Raw genomic sequence first — 24434 nt, 5'->3', positions numbered from 1 at the left:
TTTTGAGCCAAAGCAGATCAAGCAGTGGGGATTCGAGGATATATAGTCTCTGGCATGGTATGTTGGTTCTAACAAATGCACAAGTTGTCTTTCCTTGATGGAAAGAGCTGTGTAATGTGTAGTTTTGGCATTTGAGGTTGACAGTTGGGGTTTTGATAGGAATAGTAGTTCTGGTTTAGATGACTATAGGTGGTGGTGGTGCACATCACTTATATTGCTGTTTAGGCCATGGGTATTGGTGAAGTAGATGTGGAAACTTTTTTTTAAAGTAAGAATTAGTATTAGATTTCTGTTGTTTTTTTATGATTTCTTGGTTGGATTTTTGATGTTTTTTGTGGGAAAATTTTTGAGATCAGCAGTAAAATACATTTTTTGGGTTGTGGAAGAGGTAGCATTCTTTAAACATACTGCCCACATAGGGGGAAACTTGTTCTCCTGACCATACGTGGCCTTAACAGTTCCCCCTGCAGCCACAGTATTCGATCTCCCTCGAGTCACAAACTGGCAAAATATGTGCTTGCAGGATTTGATACTGACTGATCGGGAAGCCTCCAGATTTGTTACTGACTAGTTATATCCTATGTACAAACCAGTGACCGGTGTTTGGAACCATTTTGCTGCTGTACCCTCGAATGTGGGAGGGTCTGAGCCCTCTACAGTGAGATTGGTATGTTATTCAAGATATCACTCTCACTGCATGTGAGGAGTGGGACTGTGGAACCACCCTTGCTTTAGTGAGCAAACATGGCTGCAGCCACTTCAGATCTCCATTAAGCAAGGTTGTGGTATTTCATATTGATATGTGTCTTTCTACTTTTCCTCAGTCTTTATTATTGCCTTGACTTCCAGTTCATAATCACTGCGATCAAATGCCTTGCAGAGGTGTTTGCATTCCAATGCAACCTGTGGGCTTCAAAAGGGGATCCTGGTAGGTTTGCACTGCTTTGGCAAGATGGGCTGCCCAGGTTCAAGGGTGTTGCAGTGGGTCTCCTTTCCTAAGGACAAGATCCGAGGCTCCCTGGTGGTGCCCATGTAGCATCTGGGATAACCCTGATGTTTCACTCTCAAGTGCAGTCACTGCTTGTCTGTGTCTGTCCATCCAGTTGCTCTGCCCAGCTGCTTGTGTAAGATTCTGGAGAAAATGGCTAACTCATCTTTCATGGTTTCTAGAGAGAAGCAACTTTTTTTTTTTTTACAATACAATCTGGCTTCTGAAAATGTACCACGGTTCTTAATATTACTCAACAGGTGAATGTTCATTTGGGAAAATGTCACCCTTCTTCATTTGGAAGGGTGGGTGGGATCTCCAAAATCTGTAATGAAGTTGCATTCAGGAGATATCTGTATTGAAGCAGCTACAGTAGCACAATCAGAAAAAAATATTCCATGTAACATCTGTTGTGGGGAATGCCAATTATAGTTACTCTCACAGAACTTTTCTAGAAGCATAATAGCATGTTTTTTTTTTTTTTTAAATAACGAAATGCTTCTGGAACCTTCTTTGGGCTGTGATGAGGAGATGCACCAAACTCAAGGACCAAGAAGTGACAGCCATAAGAAGAATCCTGATATATAGGAATTGGCATCTGGTTCCCACCAAAAACATTATCCTTACCTTAAATAAATCCAAACTACCAACATCTTTCAAAGTAGGGTATCTCAACTGTTTAGTACAGCCATATATCCTAACCCTTTACTGTGCTTTAAATCTCAGAAATATGGTCATTCTGAAACTGCCTGTTGTCATCTGTGACAGATGTGGCAAAAAGAACATGAGAATAAAGACTGTAAGAGCAAAACAAATGCTCTGTGAGAGAGAGACCAAACAACATAATTCTGAGCATGCCAAAGGTGGAATGATCAAAAGAAGATAAAAAAAGTTAAAAACAGAGCAGAAGCAGACCTTATGCTGAGAAGGCAAATGTAAAGAAAGTGTCATTTGTGATGTCGATTCTACCTTCTCACAACTACAACATCCTTGAAGGACATGACTTGCTAGCTACTCCTGAAGACATTGCCAAAAGTGGTCCCATTACATGAAAATCCTCTTAATAAAAAATTCACAGAATATGTATCATAGGGAATCAAAGACTTGCCTTCAAACTTTTACTAGATGGCCTATCAACATATCATGGATTCCCCCCCCCCCCAGGAAGATAAAACAGTTAATATACCAAGTGCATTAGAAGGAATGGATAACTGGCAGAAGGCAATTAGAATTGTCTTTCCTAAGCCTAATAATGATTCAAAATCTCCAAATAACTACCATCCAGCTGCTTGTGCAAGATTCTGGAGAAAATGGCTAACTCATCTTTCATGGTTTCTAGAGAAAAACATTTTTTTTTAGAACACAATCTGACTTCTGAAAATATTCTACTACTGATCTAGTCTGGGTTGGGATATTAGGAGTCATCTCACACACACACCTTCCTGTTGAGGGCTGATAATGTGCCTGTGCATAAGTTTTGTTTTTCATATATGCATTATTACAATATTTCAGTTTTCCTGTAAAGAATTTCCCCATGAGTCATAAAATAGAATGAAAAGAAAAGTCCTTTTATATATAATTATAGTTTGTTGTTGATGTCAGGATAAATAAGAGAAACTTCCATACTTCAGGCCATCCAGGAGGAGAAATAGTTGCAATCATTTACCATACATAATATTGCATCTACTAAGAATACTTTATTTTTGGCCAAGTTTGTCTAATTACACCTAGCTAGTGGAGTGTTTTTTGTTCTAGAAGTATCGCATATTTCTGAGTTTGAAGTGTTTTTTATATTGTTTATTCATAATCCTAGTTAGAAATCAAAATCACTTGACAGAACAATACACAACATTTATGTGAATTTATAATGCACCTGCAACACATTCAGTTGCCCCCCCCCCATTCCATTTTAAAATCACTCATTACAAATTGAAATAGATATGAAACATTGTCTAAGTTATTTTTATTATTGCACTGTCATCTTCATGGAGTCCTAAGACTCATTGTGAGAGACCCAAACTATCCGTACAATATCTATTGTACCTCTCCTTGAACCCATTAACAGATGAAGCACTCACTCTTGGCAATCCATTAGCCATTTTCCAAGTGAAAAATCTAGTCCTCATACCCTTACTAACCTCACACTGTTGTTCAACTTCCTGGAAGGATTTCTTGTTCTGCTCCCCTCTAACCAAGTGCTTCAATTATACCTCTCCTCTTTTTTTTTTGCATGTTTCCAACTTCTTCAGTCCACAAATGCTCAGGCTATCTTAATAGGGAGCATTCCACTGACCATCTTCTTTGCCTCTGATCCTCTCTGCTACTTCCTTATTGCCAAGAAACCCAAGTTATCAGACCTTAGCACAGTGATCCAAATGTGGACATATCAAGGCCATATGAAGAGAAATGACAACTTTCCTCTCTGCTTGCTAGTGTGTTCTTTGATAGCCAAGAAATCCTATGCCCTTTATTCTTATCCTATCAGTGGTCCTAACAGGCACTTAAACGCCCACGACCTTTCCAAGTATTCTTGGACTTTGCAACTGTAACTTGAGAATAAGGTGGTTTAGCCTTATGCCTCCCAGTGTGTTAAGTGTGTGAATGTAGATGCGTTCGTGTGGCCGGTTTGCCTGTTCTGGGGGGCAAAAAATCAGAGTTTTCATATGAGACCGGCTAACTCACCTTTAGTCAAAAGAGACCAGATAAGCTTTCTCATGTCACTGACGGGAATCGAACCCTGGTCTTTCCGACCAAAGGGCTTCAGTCTATACTGACTGAGCTATGGTGGCTCACTTCAATTCTGTTACCACTCTTAAATTCCTAACTTCATTTATATCCTGGAGTACAGTTCACTGTGGTACACAGCTTGAATCTTTTTATCCCAAAATGTATAACTTTACATTTCTCCACATTAAACTGATGCCCATTATCTTGCTCATACTGACACCCTATTTAAATCATCCTGCAAACTCTCCACATCGCCTTGATTAACTATTACCCTACCTAATTTTGCATAATCAGCAAACAACTGAATATTTTCCTTCTGATTATTTCCTGTATCATTTATGTACAAATAAAACCGTAGTCCTAGCACAGAGCTTCGTGACACATCACTAGTCAACTGCTTTCTCCTGGATTCTGCTCCTCCACATGCTACCCTTGTATGCATGTTAAACAGTTTCATATCCCATTTATCCTAATTTACATAACAGTTCCATGTGGTATTCTATCAATTGTCTTTTTAAAATCTAGCAGTATTATGTAGCCATTCCCTTTATCCAACTGAGCTGTCACTATTATAGAAAGTTAATAATTTCTTTTGCATAAGGACTGGCTTTCAATTTGCAGTTGCAGACCAGTCCTTATGCAAAAGAAATTATTTTACTCTCTTTCCATTTCCTTGGGATTGCCAGAAATGAGACTTAAACAGCCTAGTCAGAGTCATTGCCAGTTCTTTTGTACCTTTCTTTTGTAAACCATAAGCTGATATACCATCTAATCCCACACCATATTTATATTCGGATTCTGCAGTATCCTAAGAACCTCCAATTCATCCACTGCTGTTCTCAGTCATTCCCTGTCATAGCAATAACCTCACTTGTATGATATATTCTTGCAAGGTGGCCACTCAGTAATTAAACTGTTGCCATAATCAGCACTTATTGCAGTTATCCTTCCATTTATTTTGCCTGCTTGGTCAGTTTCTTCTGATAATCTGATTCTGCCTTCCTTACCATGCTAATCACCTTTCTTGTCTTGCCCTTGTACTGTTTATGAGCTTGCTGGTCACCTTTCTCCTTACTTATATATGTCCTCCATGTTTTATTATTATTATTATTATTATTTTTTTTAAATTCTTCTCATGATACTTTTCATCCATTGAACATCTACCTGATTAGCCCTCTTGACCTTGGTTATACAATCTGATATGGCTTCTTCCAAGTAATCCTCGTCTATTTCCCATGCACTGCTAAAAGTCCCTCAGGTTTTTATGCCATGGCACAGTGCCACCCTTCCTCATAAGCATGTCAGAATCACATGCTTTGTTGTTTCACATTTAATCCTTGACCAAAAATTCCCCATGTTTTGCAACCTCCTAAGTTTGTGTGTTGAGGCCCAGACATCTTACTCTTTTCTTGGTCATTTCGATAGCCTACATCCAAGAATCCTTATTACGATGGGAAAGGAAAATAACAATAGTTTACCCTTCCTAGACACCTTAGTAACATTCTTCCTAATGGTAACCTTTCCTTCACTGTATATAGAAAAATCTACTAACATAGGCAGATATATTCACAAACTCGAATCAATAGATCTTTCTCTTAGAAAGGCTTAGACGCTGGTTAAACATGCTTTAAGGAATTTACAACGTACACAGGATATAAATTAAACTTTAATCTATATTTCCAATATTTCGGCAATGTCACGTTGCCATCTTCACAGCAACTTAAAATAAAGACACGTGCATGCAGGCACTACACACAGTAAATGAGAATGAAGCAGGAAACTATTGTTTCTCTTAAAAGTCTTGATGTTGGTTTCCAATGGCTACAGTGATTACAGAATTAGAAAAAAAAAAAAAATCAGTTCCTCTCCCATTCCCCAGCCATCTCTTCAGAAGGATTTCAGAAAAAATAGCCAGGTTCTTAAAGTACAACCTCGACACAGCATTTTAGCCTCACCGTAAACTTGCTACCCTTATCCTTTCTAACAAAGATTAGCTCTCTCAGTGCCTGGAGTATATAAAGTACCCTGTTCCTGAAAGTTTGTTTATATACTTTATATAGTTGGTTTATATAAACTGGTGTTTGCTGATTCAGAGAGATGGGTAGATCAGCAATCATCCGTTAAGAAGAACACAAATCGTACATCTGCAATCATGACTGGTCATGACTATGTTTTGGATATAACTCACAGGATCTGGAGAAAACCCACCATGCTCCACCATAGTAAATTAAAAAAAGAAAGTCTGTTTTTAGAAACTGCGGCGGCACTCAGAAATCAACCTAATTTAAACAAATCTGGTTGCATAAACTGCCCAAAATTTGGGAAACATTATCAGTGGTCCCACTTTACATCCTAGGCCTCCTACAAATGCCTGTAGAGGGCACACCACCTAAATAAGACTTTAGAGTCTTATTTAGGTGGTATGCCCTCTACGGGCATTAGTGAAACCCATGTGTTTCACTTAATATTGTTTTATTTGAGTGTGTGTTACAAGAGTTATTTGTAATCCCTGAAGATGTCTCAGTGACTGAGGCAAAATGTTGGAAGCATTAAAATTAGTTTTAATCCTTTCCTAGTGCTGTAAATATTCCATTAAAGCTCCAACAATTACTATCCCAAGTCCTCTCCATCGCATGTTACCTCAAGTAATTATTTCTCTATAAGTGTATGAATACTTTTTTCCCATGTGATATTTTTCTCCATAATTACTTAACCTGCTCTCATACTAATTTGCTGATGGCATGGCTTCTGCATTATTCCAGAATCCCCACAGCCTATACCAGCAACCAGTGGCATATTTTGTCCTGTTGGCCTCTATCTCACACTGGACTGCCTCAAAAGAACTGCCATCCAGCTGCTTGTCTTCTATTCTTATTGGCTGCATTTCATCTGCTGTCATCATAGTACTCCTTCCCCAATCCTGCCTTTGCTATCCCTCCCTTGAAAATACTAAATTCTTCATTCTAGCCCTGCAACTACACCTGCTATTAGCCAAGTCTCACCTGCACCTATAACTTTTGACCAGGTTGCACCAGTCAGTACCGTACAAAACACTCCTTCCTCTTGTTCCTGATACTTCTAGCATCCCCTTAGGGCCACAGCCACTTTTGCATCCTGAATTGACTATTTTATGCCCACAGGTCATAGAACCCGGTCTGGCAGATTGCCAAGAATGGTCAATTCATGCTAAAGGGGAGAAATAGAGGATGTATGAACTGGTCACCAACACACAAAATCACATGCTTTATATGTAAAATTTTCTGACTGTTATACAAGCAAAATAGTTATCACTTTGAAAAGTACAATGTTCATGAAAGAAAATTTAATTTTCCTACATGTAATAATAAACAACTCATCTCAGAAGACGGATTGATTATAAGTATGGAAGACTTGCATCTGTGGGTATACAGTATTCCATTTAATATGATTGCTTGAGATACTAGAACTGCATTTGTTGGTTATTTTCACACTAAATATTTGAGTATCATGATTCTAATTTTTAAATTTGGAAAAATCTAAAAAGTTTCAATAATATTATTTAATACTATAAATATTTCAACAGTAGAATTGTGCTACTTCTGAGATTTAAAGGTTTGCATATCTAAAAGTGATGAACAAAACATATAGAAGGATATCAGATAGACCACTTAAAATACCATGTTGGAGGCTTAATGGAATTTTTACAACTCAGAAAAGATTAAAACAGAATTTAATACTTCCTATATTTCGTCCTAGTCGCTAGGACATCTACGGGGATTACAAAAACAACTAATGTAACATTAACACAAATATCATACAATACTAAGCCCAACCACATGGGTGATACTAAAGTCCTATCTAGGTGGAGCGCCCGCTAAGAGCGGTTGTACGTGGCCTGGAATGTAAGGTGGGACCTCTGGTGATGAGTGTTTCCCAAATCTTTGGAAGCTTAATGCAACCATATTTATGAAGATTTGGTTGATTTCTGAGAGCTGCTGCTGCTTCTAAGAATAGTCTCTCTTTCTTGAATTTGCTGTGGTGGAGCATGGTGGTTTTCTTCCATGATACCCTGTGGCTGGTGTCCAAGACATGGTCAGCCAAGCCTGAATGACCATAGTTGTGTTTACAGATGTAAGACTTGTGTTCCTCCAGGCGAATGGATGCTGATCTGCCTGTCTGTCCAAAGTATGCTGGCTTTGGACAGACAAACCAGGAACTTAAAGTATCATGTTGTATCAGGGTACTTTGTAAACTCCAGGCAGAGAGAGAGGAGGGAGCTGATCTTTCGTAGAAAGGATAAGGGTAGCAAGTTTGCGGTGGGACTTATATGCTGTGTATAGGTTGTACTTTTTTAGAATCTTGGCTATTTTTTCAGATGTGCCACGGATGTAGGGGTATGGTGATGGCATTTTTAAAATCTTGTTGATGAGAAGGATGGGGATTGGGGAAGGATCTGATTATTTTTTTGATACTGTGATCGCTGTAGCCATTAGAGAGGAAAGTGCTGTGTATGTGGTTAAGCACAGTAGTGAGGGCGGTTTCACTGGAACAAAGATTGTGGGTTCTCTTGGTAAGAGTTTTAATAATGCCATATTGTTGAGAGGGGTGGTGGTGGTGGGAGAGTTTGTGAATGTATCTGCCTGTGTGTGTGGGTTTTCTGTATACAGTTAAGGCAAGTGTATCATTAGGCAGGCGTGTAACTAAGGTGTCTAGGAAGGGTAAACAATTGCTCTTTTCCTTTTCCATAGTAAACTGGATTCTTGGATGTAGGCTATTGAGAAGACTGAGGAAGGAGTCTAACGTGTCTGGGCCATGAGGTCAAATAGAGAACACATCATCTACATATCTTAGCCAGATAGAAGGTTTGAGTGGGGCTGAGTCTATGGCTTGTTTTTCTCAGCCCCACTCAAACCTTCTATCTGGCTAAGATATGTAGATGATGTGTTCTCTATTTGACCTCATGGCCCAGACACGTTAGACTCCTTCCTCAGTCTTCTCAATAGCCTACATCCAAGAATCCAGTTTACTATGGAAAAGGAAAAGAGCAATTGTTTACCCTTCCTAGACACCTTAGTTACACGCCTGCCTAATGATACACTTGCCTTAACTGTATACAGAAAACCCACACACACAGGCAGATACATTCACAAACTCTCCCACCACCACCACCCCTCTCAACACATTAAAACTCTTACCAAGAGAGCCCACAATCTTTGTTCCAGTGGAACCACCCTCACTGCTGTGCTTAACCAGATACACAGCACTTTCCTCTCCAATGGCTACAGCGATCACATTATCAAAAAAATAATCAGATCCTCCCCCATTCCCCATCCTTCTCGTCAACAAGATTTTAAAAATGCCATCACCATACCCTACATCCGTGGCACATCTGAAAAAATAGCCAAGATTCTAAAAAAGTACAACCTACACACAGCATATAAGTCCCACCGCAAACTTGCTACCCTTATCCATTCTACGAAAGATCAGCTCCCTCCTCTCTCTCTCTGCCTGGAGTTTACAAAGTACCCTGTTCCTGTAAGCTAGCGTACTTTGGAGACAGACAGGCAGATCAGCATCCATCCACCTGGAGGAACACAGATCTTACATCTGTAAACACAACTATGGTCATTCAGGCTTGGCTGACCATGTCTTGGACACCAGCCACAGGGTATCATGGAAGAAAACCACCATGCTCCACCACAGCAAATTCGAGAGAGACTATTCTTAGAAGCAGCAGCAGCTCTCAGAAATCAACCGAATCTTCATAAATATGGTTGCATTAAGCTTCCGAAGATTTGGGAAACACTCATCACCAGAGGTCCCACCTTACATTCCAGGCCACCTACAACTGCCCTTAGAGGGCGCTCCACCTAGATAGGACTTTAGTGTCACCCACGTAGTTGGACTTAGTATTGTATGATATTTGTGTTAATGTTACATTAGTTGTTTTTGTAATCCCCATAGATGTCCTAGCGACTAGGACGAAATATAGGAAGTATTAAATTCTGTTTTAATCCTTTCTGAGTGTTGTAAAAAATCCATTAAATTTCAAATACTTTAATCTGTATTTGAAAATGAATTTGAGTCATAAAATTTAATAAATTACTGGTATTGCATAATTTAGATAACCTCTTAAAATATATCATTTGTAGCAGCAGCAACAACAGCAGCAACCAGCTGGTTGGGGTGGTGCTAACACTGGGACCACTACATATAGCAGTTATGGCCAAGATCAGTATGCTCAGTCTTCACAGCCCTATAACTATGGTCAGCAGCCAGCCTCGGCATATCCTGCTGCACAAAGTAAGTATTACTTTACATATGATCATAATTTTTTTTACTTCATTTGATTTGATAAAGCATAATTGAGTTTTGAGGAACCAGGATTGTTTTCTTTTACAATAACTGTACAAAGTTTAAGCTAGTACAGTGGCATCTATATAAACTTCATAATCGAAGAATAATGAAAAGATTCTAATAGTAGGACTAGGCAGGGTTTACATAATCTCTGCTTTTGATATTTAAATTTGAAAAATAGCATAATTAATGATTGCAGAATAGATTATTCTAATCAAATTTAATGTACAGAAACTGGAGAGATTTTCAAGTACATTTCACAAGATAGCATAAACACCTTTTTGGGTGTTACCAGATGTTTAAGCATGAGAAAGGGAAATGTCTGTAATATTATCCCATGTGTTATAAAAAGAACTACAGATAGAACTGGGGCAATTTTTGTCACTTATTTAAATCAATAGGTTAAATCAATCAGATTAGCATGTGAAGAAATACACTGAATTCAAACAAAATCATTAATTGAATGTGATTGCAAATTTTCTTAGAGATTCTGTGCGCCTCTCTCATAGTGCCCTGAGTTCCTTGAACCATCTGAACTTTGATTTAAATATTAAGGACAAAATGGTTCAGGATGATGCAATTTATAAGTGAACAGATAAACAAAACTAAGCGAAAATATGCCTTTGTACAATCCTTGATTAACTGATTACAAAATTATCATTTTAAAACAGTGAGTCATCATTCCCCCCCTCCCCTGAAAAACATACATATTCCTAATATGTATGTATGTTTGGGGGAGGTATACATTATACTATACATGAAAAGCTTATACTATTGCTAACATCCTCCAACTTAGTCTCATCTGTCAGGATTCCAGTATTGTCAGATCTAATGTTTAGTCTACTAAGGTGCTTCTTACTGCATCAATCCATACCAATTTGCTCTGAGGCTTTTCCTGATATCAAACACCTGCTTTGCTAACTGTTCTGTTTTTAGCTCTGTTCATGTTCACACATTCCTAAATACTAACACGTTCTGGTTCTTCCTTATATCTTCATTTTTAATGATTCTGCCATTGATGCTATAGTATGCCCACAGATTCAGGGGCCCTTCGACACTCCTGCGCATGTCAACAGAAAGAGAATCCATTCCAATAATAGGATAATCAATCCGTATTGTGGGAGATGAGTTGTTTATTATTACACGTTGGAAAATTAACTTCTCTTTTATGATCATTGTAGTTTTTAAAGTGTTAACTATGTTGCTTGTATAACAGTTGGAAAATTTTACCTATAAAGCATGTGATGTTGGAGGCTTAATGGATTTTTTACAACACTCAAAAATAATTAAAATAAAATTTAATACTTCCTATATTTCGTCCTAGTCACTAGGACATCTGCGGGGATTACAAAAACAATTAATGTAACATATACACAAATAACAAACAATACTAAGCCCAACCACATGGGTGACACTAAAGTCCTATCTAGGTAGAGCGCCCTCTAAGGGCAGTTTTACAGCAGTAGTTGTAAAAAATCCATTAAGCCTCTAACATGATTTATTACTGCCCTTAGAGGGCACTCTACCTAGATAGGACTTTAGTGTCACCCATGTGGTTGGGCTTAGTATTGTTTGTTATTTGTGTATATGTTACATTAATTGTTTTTGTAATCCCCGCAGATGTCCTAGTGACTAGGACGAAATATAGGAAGTATTAAATTTTATTTTAATTATTTTTGAGTGTTGTAAAAAATCCATTAAGCCTCCAACATGATGTCCTCACAGCACAGCCTCTACACATGTATAAAGCATGTGATTTTGCATGTTGGCGACCAATTCGTACATCCTTCATTTCTCCCTCCCCTCCCCTTCAGCACGAATAGACTATTCTTGGCAAGTCTCCAAGTGAAGCTTCCTAAAGTATGGGTGTACTATACCTGTTCATTTTCCTAATTTTTCTCGTCTATCATATATCTGTGGTCTTCAATCTTTTATCAACTGCTGTATTTCTAATCCAGCTCTTAGATCCATAAGTTAAAATTGTTTCATCAATGTCTTCTATACAGCTACTTTTAATGTTTTGACTAATTTCTCTCCTTTTCATATAACTTTCAGAACTTAGAATACAAGTTTTACTAATTTTCTTATATCTATATTTATTTTTTTAATATTACTCCCACACATCAGAGCTGGAGCAAGTAAATGCTATTTGTGGACATAAGTCAGCAGAACTGAGATATATGGTATGAAAAATGACAGAGTAGCGGATTTGGTGAGTATGTAATACTATAGTTGCAATACTATAAAGGAGTATTGCAACTCTTGCTCAAATTTCTATATATATCTAGCAGAAAAATGGCAGGCATAATGAATGCTAGTTCTGCTGAACAGTGACCATAAAAATCTCTGTAAAAGAGAGAGTAAGGAAGCTTATCTTCTGAGTCAGTGACTGAAGAGAGTGTCAGAAAGGTGTCATTAATCAACCAAATATTCCTTTTCTGAAGAAGTTTTAGGGAGGCCTTAAGTGTACATCCCAAACATTGATAGCAGTATTCCAAGGTTAGTCAGATTTGGGATTTATACTGTCAGAAGGCAAGTACCATCTTGGGCAAAAAGAATGCCAAGTGTTTATGGGATATGAGGATGCTATAGAAAGATTTGAAGTAAGTCAGTTTGAGAAGTGAAATCTGATCTTGACTCTTAAGCTGAGCATTATCACAAGTAAGTGAAGAAGATTTTTGCAAGAAATCCATATTGGTGGTCACTATTAGCTGATAGTTCTCCATGTGTCAAAGTTGACTGTTGATCATCTTTTCCATTACTTTGGACAAAACTGAAGTGAGAGCAATAGGTTGATTATTTGATAGACATTTATTGACTTTTTGAAATTGGCCATGTATATAAGCTTGCTTCCATTGGGTGGATGCCAACTGATTGTCATTATAATAATAACTACGGTTGCCACTTAATTTATATATTTTTGTAGAGTTTTCAGCTATTTCATAGACATTTTCGATACAGTAGGAAGAGATAAACATAACGAACAATTACATTGAGAGCACATGATATATGTGTATATGTGTTATCAACTGCAGGAAAACTCCATCTACATTAATAGATTTCAAGGGAATAAAATAAATTTCAAATTTGAATAATTATTTACAATTTTTATGAAATACATGAATGATGAGTACAGGTATCCCTTGATATATGCAGTTAATTAATCCTCAATGGACACTGCATATATCAAAACGCATTATTCAATATTAAAAATTAATGGGAATAATTATAATGAATCCTGCAAAATATAAAAATTTAAACATTTAATTTTTTAAAGTGACATGTATTTATATATATTATTTATACATATTTGTTACATAAAAACTTATCTAATATAAATTGAACAGTGGTAGCTTTTTTTTCTCCTCCATGATTTTGCAATAACAATCAATTTGTTTATCTGAACCGTGACTAATGTTCATGCTTCTCTCTACATTAGGATCTATCTCTAGTATTAAGTTCTTTTGCCTTCTCAATTATCCTAAACAATTCTTCAAGTTCTTTGATAGTGATTTCTTTAGATACATCTTCCTTTTCTTCTTCCTCTTTGTATGCCTGTTCGATTCCAAGAAGATCTTCATTACTTAGGTCTTTTGGATGTGATTCCAATAATTCCCGAATATTTTCTGAATCGACATTCTCAAAGCCAAGAGCACTTCCAATCAAAACAATATTATCGATAACTTCGTCGACAGGATTAATAGAATATCAAAATTATTTGCAGATTCAGGCAAAAGATTCTTCCAGACTGCTCTCATACAGTTGCCTGTCACTTCTTCCCAAGACTCGTGAATCTTTATAACTGCTTGTTTAATATCGTATTTTTTCCAAAATTCCTCTAGAGTGATTGGATTGTCTCCAGTTATAGCTTGAATTGCCTGGGCGAAAGTTCTTCTAATGTAGTAAGCCTTGAATGCAGAAATGACTTTCTGGTCCATAGGCTGTATCAAAGATGTAAAAATCGGTGGTAAAAATACAACCTGCGCATTACTATTTAAATAAGTGAGGTGGGATGTCCAGGTTCATTGTGCAATACTAAAAGAACTTTGAAAGCTAAATTATTTTCATTGCAGTATTTTTCAACTGCAGGACAAAAATTTGAAGTGAACCATTCTTCAAAGAACTGTTTGGTAAGCCATGCCTTTTTATTTGATTCCCATATTACTGGAAGGGATTGTTTGTTACACTCTTAAAAGCCCTTGGGTTCATTGTTCAATAAATTAGCATTGCCTTTCATTTGAAATCACCTTCGGAATTACCTCTAAGTAAAAGTGTTAAGCGATCTTTGGATGCTTTATAACCAGGTGTGGTATGTTATTTTCTTGCTAAAAATGTTTTTGTTGGCATTTTCTTTCAAAACAGGCTAGTTTCATCTACGTTGAATATTTGACGATTGTCGTACCCATTTTCTTTGATTATTTTCTTTAATTCAGCTGGATATCTGGCTGCAACATCTTTATCAGCACTTGCTGCTTTGCCTGTTAATTTTACATTTTTCATTCCAGATCGAGATTTGAAATTTTTTAACTAGCCTTTGCTTGCAGAAAATGTTGCAGTCGCATCTTGATATTTGTTTTCTTTTTATAAGTGTAGAAAAAAGACTTAAAGCCTTGAGCCTAAGATTATTGCTGTTGATGAGAATATGCTTCTGATTACAATCTTCTAGCCAAAGAAATAGTAAATCTTCCATTTTGGTCATGAATGGGCTTCTATTCCTAGTACACTGCATACTCAAAGATTCAGATGCCACTTTGCCTTGTTCGTGGCACTCAGTCGCTTTATTTAAAATGGCTCGTATAGTTGATTTACCAAAGCCTAGAGCTCTTCCAATGTTTGCTTTGCTTTCTCCATTATCAAACCTTTTAATAATGTCAATTTTAATATCCAAAGTAATAAGTTTTCATTTATTACTCTTTTTCGAGGCCATAGTTACGAAGGGTAATGCTTTACATAATTTGAAAATTACGTGATATGCAGATAGGCCGTAAGCGTACACTGTAATACATACACATATATGTCTGTACGTGCCACGCTCTGCTGATAAATTGAAGCACTGAGACTGAGGCCGAGAGTGAGTTACTAACATTGGAACACGACTCGTACCACTTGATCTGATCGGTTTCATTGACCAAGTCTAATGCTTTGCTTATTTTCAAACTTTTTGGGCCGCACTAATCAAATTTGATACTGCATATATCAAGGGATACCTGTATTACGTTAGGATAGCTTCCCAAAATTAAAAAAAGTTTAATGTAATCATTTTTGTTGAGGTTAGGGTTGTGAGTGTGTGCTTTGCAGCTTACTTTATACCATCTTTCCAGAAGAAAATAACTTGTGTAGAACTTTAATATTATTCCACTGAATTCTGTACTTACTAGAGAAGGCATGTTAGCTAAACGCCAGTAAAAGGGAGGAGGAGGAGGATATTTGTGTTTGGAGAGATGGGGAAGGTATTTAGTTTCTGACCTGGACGGAAAGAGATTTGCAGGTCAATCTGACGAGGTCTTGAAATTTTTTTTCCAATAGCCCTTTAACATGGAAGAAATTCTAGGCAACTGCTTCTCAAGGAAGATTAAGATGAAGGCTATAATTATTTTATCGATTGTTTTTGCATTATAACCATGAAAAATGAAAATAGCTTTGATAATAGACAGTTTGTTGTTTAAAAGAGAATTACTTAAACAAATTTTATGAGCTCTGTCAACTAAAGATTTAACTACATTGTATTTTTGACAGAGGTAATGATGTAAAATAGCAGCATTAATGTATTTGCCAGATTTCGAGTTGAGCTTATTAAATTTTGTCAATAAATTCATGGAGATTGGACAAAGAAGACTTCCATATAACAAAAAAATGAACATTGTACCAAATGAATGAAAAAACACAGAATATGTTCAAAACGTTCCATGAAATAACTACTTAGATTTGAGAAAATGGGAAATCCCATAGCTGTTCCTTCTGTCTGCTTGTATAGTTTGTTTTGGTAACTTAAGTATCCTGAATTAATGACAAAATTGAATGATTTTATAATATCAGGAAGAAAATCATTATGTAGTAATCCTATTGTATCATCCAGAGGGATATTTGTGAAGAGTCAAAGTACATGAAAATTTGTTAAAAGATCTGTGTGTTGTAAGGATAACCCTGAAATTTTATTCTTAATCTACTGAATTTTTAACAAAAGCTGCAGAGATGATTAGATGTCTTGAGAGTTTTTAAGTTGGACAGCCTATACAGTTCACTGTAGGTCTCAATGGAACAATTTCTTTATGCAACTTGGAAAGACCATAAAGTGGGAGGTAAAGCATGATGAATTCTTGGATTTCTAATGATCTCTTCATCCCAAGAATGAATATCATCTAGGAGACTATTGCATTTATTAATTAGTGATTGAGTCAGGTCTCTATCAGTGTACCTATGTGCAGATCTCGAAATAGAAGACTAAGTTTCCTGAAGTAATTGTTTTTATCATGCACAAAGATTGTATAAAGAGATCTGCAAAGCATACATTCACAGTCCTAACCTCAGCAAGAATGATTATATTAAATTTTATCTATTTCAAGAAGTTATCCTAATACTCATCATTCATGTGTTTCATAAAAAATATATAATTAGTTAAATTTGACGTTTTATTTTATTTTATTCCTTGAATTCTAATGTAGATGGAATTATCCTCCTGCAGTTGATTGCACACATCATATCACACACTTTCAATTTAATTGTCTTTATATTTATCTCTTCCTGCTGTAGCAATAATGGCTATGAAACAGCTGAAAATTCTACAAAAATAATAAATTTATGTAAATGAAATCCATATTTATTTATTATGATTTTTTACGTCTTGATTTTCAAATCAATCTTTTCCTTTGTCAGCTACACTATAATGTAGAATATAGATAAAGTTGATATAATTTGCCATTTTCATCTTAGCTGAAATGGTTTACTTGCAGTTGAAAATTTCAGTATTCCTGTCTCTTTTTGTAATATTTTTATTTGTGGTTTTCATACCAATTTTGCTATAGCATTTATTTAGTTCAGGAATCCAGCAAGATTTGTACAGATATGACTGTTTACGATGCTTCACTTTTGCATCTCTCCTAGATCACAATTGAAGGGGATGATGACTCATGACTTCCTGGATGCAGATGATCCCAACATTGTAATTAAACTATAATACTAAATCATTAAACTAAGGTCTAAAATTTTAAAATTTTTAAATCATTAAAATAAAATAACACTCACTAAGAACTATCACTGCTGTCTAGACAACAGGATGCCAAAAGGTTAATATCAATGATATAGAGGTCAAGATTGTCTACCTTCCACCAAACACAAGCTCACTTTTCCATGGATCAAGGAACAGTATCCCCTTTCAAGGGGGATATTGCTTATTACTTACAGACAACACTTGGGAAGTGTTGAAGCTATTCTACAAGTGTTCAATGATGTCACAGTGAGAGACTAGCAGAAGTCATAGGCCATGATGAAAGGAATCTCCAACATTTCACTGGCATAGAGTAAGGTGTCAAAATCGTGTATTAATCGGCATCTGGCATTAGGTTTGGCCTGACTACATTCTGGATTCACAAGAGTGCAACACTACTCTTGCCATGCTAGCAATACTATAACTTTTTATCAGAAAAGAAGTAAACCACACAGTCGTTTTTAAAGCAGTAAATTTTCTTTTTCTTAAACATTATACAATTTTCAGTATATAAATTTCATAAAATAAAACCAGTATTTTGTGTTAATTTACTGAAAATCTTCAAACGGAACCTAATATATTTACATATGTTCCTACTTATAGTTTTGCTTCAATTTATGCCGGAAATCTCGGGAACCTAGCCAGTCATACCTGTACTAGATTTAATTAAGAATATGACGTGCATAAAGTAAAGATTAATATCTCCAAATTTTTAATGTTTTTTAGGTTTAATGCTGCTTTATTTCATTGTGTGTGTGTTTATATTAACAATGGAGATCAAAGAATTGTGTGCATTATTTTACATCTTACTGGACTTACAATTCGTATATAATATAGATCTTGTATTTCTAGTTATAATCCCGTTTATATCATAGAATTGTAATATTTTTAACACCTTTTTCTGTTGACCTTCTCTAGATCTACAAGAGTTCAATACAGATCTTTATATTCTCTGATCTGTTAAAGTGAAAATCTGGTCCTGGTAGACTTCTATGGTCTCAATCCTACTTTTTCTTCTCCAAGTTTCCTTTCACAATTTTTCTTAGCCTGTCTCAGTATCGTCGTCGTCCAGTAGCATCCTCTAAAAAAAGGGTTACAGCTGATGAGCAGCTCTTCATTTCTCTTTGGTCTGTTGCCTCCGTCATTCTTAAACTAGTCCATTCCACGATGTCATTAAACCACTCTTTTGGCCTTCCACGTCTTCTCTTCCCTTCAACTTTCCCTTGTAATATAGTTCTTGTCAGATGTCCTGCAAATCTAGTCTTTCTTTGCATAATGTTTTTAAGGTAGTGTTCTTTCCATCCCAACTCTTTTTAAAACCTCTTGATTTGATATTCTCTCTGTATAGCTAATCTTTTCCATCCTTCTATAACACCACATTTCCAATGCATTAATTCTTTCGATATCTCTTTCTGAGTGTCCATGACTCACTTCCATAATTTGCAATACTCCAAACTGTTGCTTTAACTATTCCAATTCTCACACCTATTTTAATATTCTTATTTATTAAATTCTCTTCATTTCCATAAATGCCAATTTAGCCTTTACCTATTCTGTTTCTAATGTCCAACTCTGAAGTTCCTTTCTCTGAGATCCAACTACCTAAATATTGAAATCTTTCCTCCACATCTCATCTTTGCATTATCTCCTATTTTTCTGCCCGTTATCATTATCTTGGGGTTCTTTGTGTTAATCCTTACTCTCAGTATACTTGTATAAATATTACCTGCAATACCGAGTAGGAAAATTCATATATAATTCTCATTGTTTTTTATATATAGAGAGAGAGAGAGATGAGTACTACAAGAGCTCTTCCAGTCATCTGGACTTTAACATTCAGATTGTCATGCAGCTGCTGTAAAATTTTTATACCTCCATCTTTGGACATTTCTGGTTAAGTTATCCAGTTGCTTTTCCAAATTTCAGATGCCTGGTAGCTTTTCTACCACTGCTCATTTCATTTAGCAGTCTTTCATAGAAATTACTCCAGGCATCTAGGATATTTTTATCTTCAGTTTTTATGATTTCTGATTTCTTTCACAGTACTCTGTTTCTGCTATCCAACTTTTATTTTTTAAAACTTTCTTACATACTTTTCTTTTCACTATATTCAGTTTCATCCTGCTCAAAACTAAATGATGGTAACTTCCCATTTCAGAACCCCCTTTATACTCTATGGTCCAAAACTAATGTGAAGATATTGCTATCAACAATAACATGGTCATTGAACTTATTTCTTGTATCTTCTCTTCATGTGAATTTGTGCATACACATCTTTGTTGGTAATGCTAGTCTGTCTTTGACAGAAATTCAACACGTACAATTATTATTATTAGCTTTGCTCTTTTCACCAAATTTTCTCGAACATTTCTTTGTCTGGTATTTCCTTCTCTGTGTTAACTTTTTCTTTATCAGCAATCTTCTTTGATTACTAAAAAAATTCACCCACTTCTTTAATAGAACTTTCTGTGAGACTATAGTTACGATTGTCTAATTCCTGATTTTGATGTTTATTTGCTTCAGCCTATTTGATATTGCCTGACATTCAAAATTATCCTCTTGTTTAGTGTATCTGCCAAATTATCCACTGCTTTGCTTGCTGGAGGCCTAAAATTCACATTGTGTCTCTAGAGCAGGGTTTCTGGACTAGGTAAAAATGAATAAAAATACAAGAAAAAAAAATCTTTAGCTCATCCATAGTACAAATATACTATAGAACCTTTCATGGGCAGGAACTATCTTATAAAATTGTGCTGGGATAATGGCATTCATACCACAAATATAGCTCTGCTTTCAGCTGTCATAATAATGAATGAGATCTCTGTACATTAATGTTATGGCATCTATTTTTGTCATTAATTCAATAAGCAGCAATACTGTTCAGTGTCTATATATTACCTTATCTTAATTAATCATGCTAAGTTGGTTTTTAATGTAAAATGCACCTTAATCAAATCATCGTATAGCTCGGTGTTGGCAAGGTTATGCAGTTTCCTTCACATATATATAAGTTAAAGCTGCCAAGAAATTATATTCTTGGTTTAATTCTTTATCCAAGTGCAAGCAAACAAAGTTTGCACCTGAAGTAATTTCAGGACAGAGCAACTTGTATATAGAAGCTAATGACTTCACATCACTTGCCTGATGCTATGCATTATGGGATGGGTCACTACCCAGACTGGTTTTGACCTTTACTGAGGTCTCATCATTGGGAGCCACACCCAGAGGTGATACCAAGGTTGAAGTAATACAGAGTCATATTTCCATGTGTAGCCAAAAGGTGTCATATCTTATTATTAAAATACTCTGAATTATAGACAGATGTTGGATAATTTTCCACTTTGTTATACCATAAATTAAAGATGCCAAGAAATTATATTCATGGTTTAATTCTTTATCCAAGTGTAAGCAAACAAAGTTTGCACCTGAAGTAATTTCAGGATAGGGCAACTCATGACAGAGTTTCATGACATATCATTAATCCCTGTCCTTAATAGCTAGAGGTCACAGTTTGTATAGTAGGACTAGTGAAACCCCTTTCACAGTTACATTCAGGTAAGTGGCTTGATTTAATAAAAATTTAAAACCCTTCCCTTTTCTTTATAATTCATTACTGCAGGCCACCACGATCATTATTTTTTGTGGTTTACGATATGGTATTTGTCTTTGGAGTATCTGGGACTGCATGGTTTTATTTTATACTTATTATACATATATATATATATATATTATATATTACACACACAGATAGTTAAGTTTGCACATTACAAACTTCATATGTATCATATGATACTTTTGTAAAATTCGCTACAAAAATTTTTCTATTAAAAATGGTACTCTCCCGTTTTCAATTGCTTAATGTTATTACTGTGATTTGTTTTAGATCAGTCAACAACATACCCTGGTTATGGGGCACAAGGTGGTACTTATGGCCAGGGCACAACTGGCTATGGTACACAGCCAGCATCAGGTTATAATCAACCTCCAGCTCAGGGTCAGCAAGGTTATGCAGCTCCTACAGCATATAGTTCAGCTGGAGCACCTCAAACCCAACCTTCATACTCTGGAACATCAGCTTATAGTACTTATGGAAATACTGCAGCGAGCTCATATGGCCAGCCAGGTGCAGCAGTAGCATCAACATATGGTAATCAGCCACCTCCACAGTCTCAACCTCCTCCATCTCAAGGATATAGTTCATCAGCTCCACCAACTGCAGCACCACCTCCTGGAGCAGCCCCACAAGGCCAACCCCCTCCTCCACATAATATGCCACCCCCTCCACAGGGTTATGGAAGTCATCCGCCACCAAATCAGGATTATTCAAGGCCTCCTGGATCATATCCATCAGGCCCCCCACCTCCTGCTCAGGGTGGTGGTCCTGTTCCACCACCACAAGGACATGGATCAGATCCCTATGGAGCACCACCAGTTGGAGGTTTTGGACCACCTGTACGTGGAGGATTTGGAGGTCAAGGTAAGTTCATGTGGCAATCAAATACATTGGCTAGAATGAAATTTTGTGCCTTATCTATACATCTACAAGCCAAAATAATATATTCTTTCAAGTCAAACTTTTTTTGTGTGTGTGTGTGTGAGAGAGAGATAGTGCTTTGAACTGAAATCTGGAGATAACTATTTGTTGCTGTATCTTGAATGGATGAGTTACATGTTGATATCTGAAGATTATTAGATTCAGCCGAGTAAGTATGACTTCAATTTCCTTCAATTTGCTGTTATCTGCATGATCAGTAGAAGGGGAAACTAATCAAAAGGATCAGCTTTTTTAGCTGAACATATTGATTGTAGCCCTTAGTAATTTACAATATATTATATAGTTTACTTTACTTCAAAAATTCAACCTGTAAAATATGAGTAGTTTGGATATTCTTAGAACACAGTATAAAGTTCTAAACATTCTACATAATCAGTTTATGATATATACACTCAGAGGGTACAGAATACTATAACAGGATCACAATTTCAAAAAAAAAAAAAAAAAAAAAAAAAAAAAACTTGTTACTATAGACCAGCTCAATCAATGATGGTAAGAATCTACAAAGCATATGCACTTTCCCAGCTTTTTTTGAATTTGAATATATAAGGAAACAAGGCTATCATTAGCCCTAAACATTCCAAATTATTACTCAACTCCAATCACCAATTTTCCTCCAAATTCATCTATCACTTGTTAGCACTCCAGTGCTCAAATCTTTTATTTCAATCTACTACTGAAATAGATCTCATGCACTTCTGAACACATCAGTCCATCTAGATCCTTCCTGTGAATCTTTTTCCTGCCATCTTGCATAAAACAACTGCTTTACTAACTTTCTCTCCATTCAGTTAAAGTGACTATACAATTTAGCATTCAGCAATGTGTGAGTAAAGTTAGTGTTACGTTCCTTCTTAATATCTTCATTTTAAATATGATTCTGCCACTAACGCCATGTTCAGTCCCTTGATTTTTCTCACAGCTTGTGTGGTCTCCATTCATTGGTTATTCTGCCAATTTTCTCTTATTCCATCTAAATATATTCAACCTGGCTCCTCACCATTCCAGCTTTGCTTATTCCACTGTTGATTCCTGTATTTAATTTCCTGTCTTTAGTAAAAAATTGTATCTGAATTGCCCAAATATCTTACTTGTTCTATAAATTCTTGAGAATTCAGTTGGTTTCCCATAATCCTGTGCGGTTTCATTGTTTGGAGGAGGGTTATTGCTAATTACTATGCCAAATTCAATTTAGGTAAAAAATCCTACAAAGTTTTTGTTTAGGAGTATGCAATAAATCATCATCATCATCAAATTCCTGCCATGTACCCAGAAGGGGTGTACAGGATATGATAGTACTACATGAAAAAATTATATCATTACTAACTTCCTATCTACAATTTTCCTCCAAATCAGTCTGTTACTTGTCAAGACTTCAACATTATCAGATCTTATATTTCTATCGTCTAAGGCACTTTGTACCGTATCAATCCACCTATATCTGGGTCGTTTTGCTGCCAACCTGGCAGAGAACATTTCTTTTGCTAATCTTTCCTCGCCCATTCTGTTTAGGTGACCATATCACCTGAGATTAGCTCTGCTAATGCATTCCTGGATGCTGACAATGTCAAGTTCTTTCTTAATATCCTCGTTTTTAATATGATATTGCCATTGATGCCATCTGTTCACACCTATAATCTTTCTGAGGACTCTCATATCTGCGGTCTCTAGTCTTTGGTCAAGTGTTTTACTTCTGACCCAGCTTTCAGATCCATAAGTTAAAACTGGTTTGAACACTGTCTTGTATACAGCGAATTTAGTGTTCCGACTAATTTCTCTCTTATTCCATATGAATTTATTCAATTTGCTTCCCACCATAACAGCTTTGCTGATTCTGTTGTCTATTTCTATATTCAATTTACCATCTTCACTAAAAATTGTGCCTAAGTAGCTGAAATGTTTTACTTATTCCACAGGTTCTCCATTCACAACACAGTTGACATTTTCAGTGATTCTGCCTATTTTCATTGTCTTTGTCTTTTTATTGCTGTCCTTCATACCATATCTGTTACAACAGCTATTCAATTTAGTCAGGGAATCTTGCAGACTTGTAGCGGATTTCTTAAGAAGTATAACATCGGCTGCATAAAGCAAAGAGCTGACATTAACATCTCCAATTTTGATATCATGTTTAATACCACTTTCCTCCATAATGTGATCCATATAGATAATGAATAACAGAGGGGATAATGTACATCTTAGTCTCACACCAGATTTAACATTAAACCATTTCCTGTACTTCCTTCAATTCTAACTGCTGACTTACAACTCAAATAAAGACTAAGTATTGCTTGATATAATGCCCCATTCACACCATATAACTGCAGCGTATTGAATAGCTTCTCTCTTGGCACCTTATCATATGCCTTTTCCAAATCGACAAAACTTAAATACAGATCTTTGTTATATTCCCATGCTTTCACGACTATTTGTCGTAAAGTGAAGATCTGATCCTGACAGCCTCTGTTTGACCTGAATCCAGCTTGTTCTTCACCAAGCTTTTCTTCCACAATTCTTCTCAACCGTTTCTCAAGTATACTTGCCAGGAAAACTCAGTAGGGAAATACCTCTGTAATACTCACATTCAGTTTTATTTCCCTTTTTATATATGGGTACTATGAGAG

The 24434-nt window shown here is 36.1% G+C and overlaps 1 protein-coding gene across 2 annotated transcripts in view; it reads left to right on the top strand.

Annotated features, from left to right (window-relative positions):
- The window catches only part of LOC150101996 (uncharacterized), a 141710-nt gene that overhangs the window by 39930 nt on the left and 77346 nt on the right, over nucleotides 1–24434 (top strand). For both annotated transcript variants that reach the window (XM_090400122.1, XM_090400121.1), the window contains exons 4-5: nucleotides 9847–9997; nucleotides 21139–21732. In XM_090400122.1, the coding sequence (XP_090256248.1) occupies nucleotides 9847–9997; nucleotides 21139–21732 (745 nt within the window). The remainder of the gene's footprint in view (nucleotides 1–9846; nucleotides 9998–21138; nucleotides 21733–24434) is intronic.

Source organism: Typopeltis vanoorti, chromosome 11 (assembly GCF_054136105.1).
Source record: "Typopeltis vanoorti isolate ZY-2024b chromosome 11, IOZ_Tvanoo_1.0, whole genome shotgun sequence".
NCBI lineage: Eukaryota > Metazoa > Arthropoda > Arachnida > Uropygi > Thelyphonidae > Typopeltis > Typopeltis vanoorti.
Note: the sequence above shows the minus strand (reverse complement) of the source record. Positions and strands in the feature narration are given on the sequence as shown.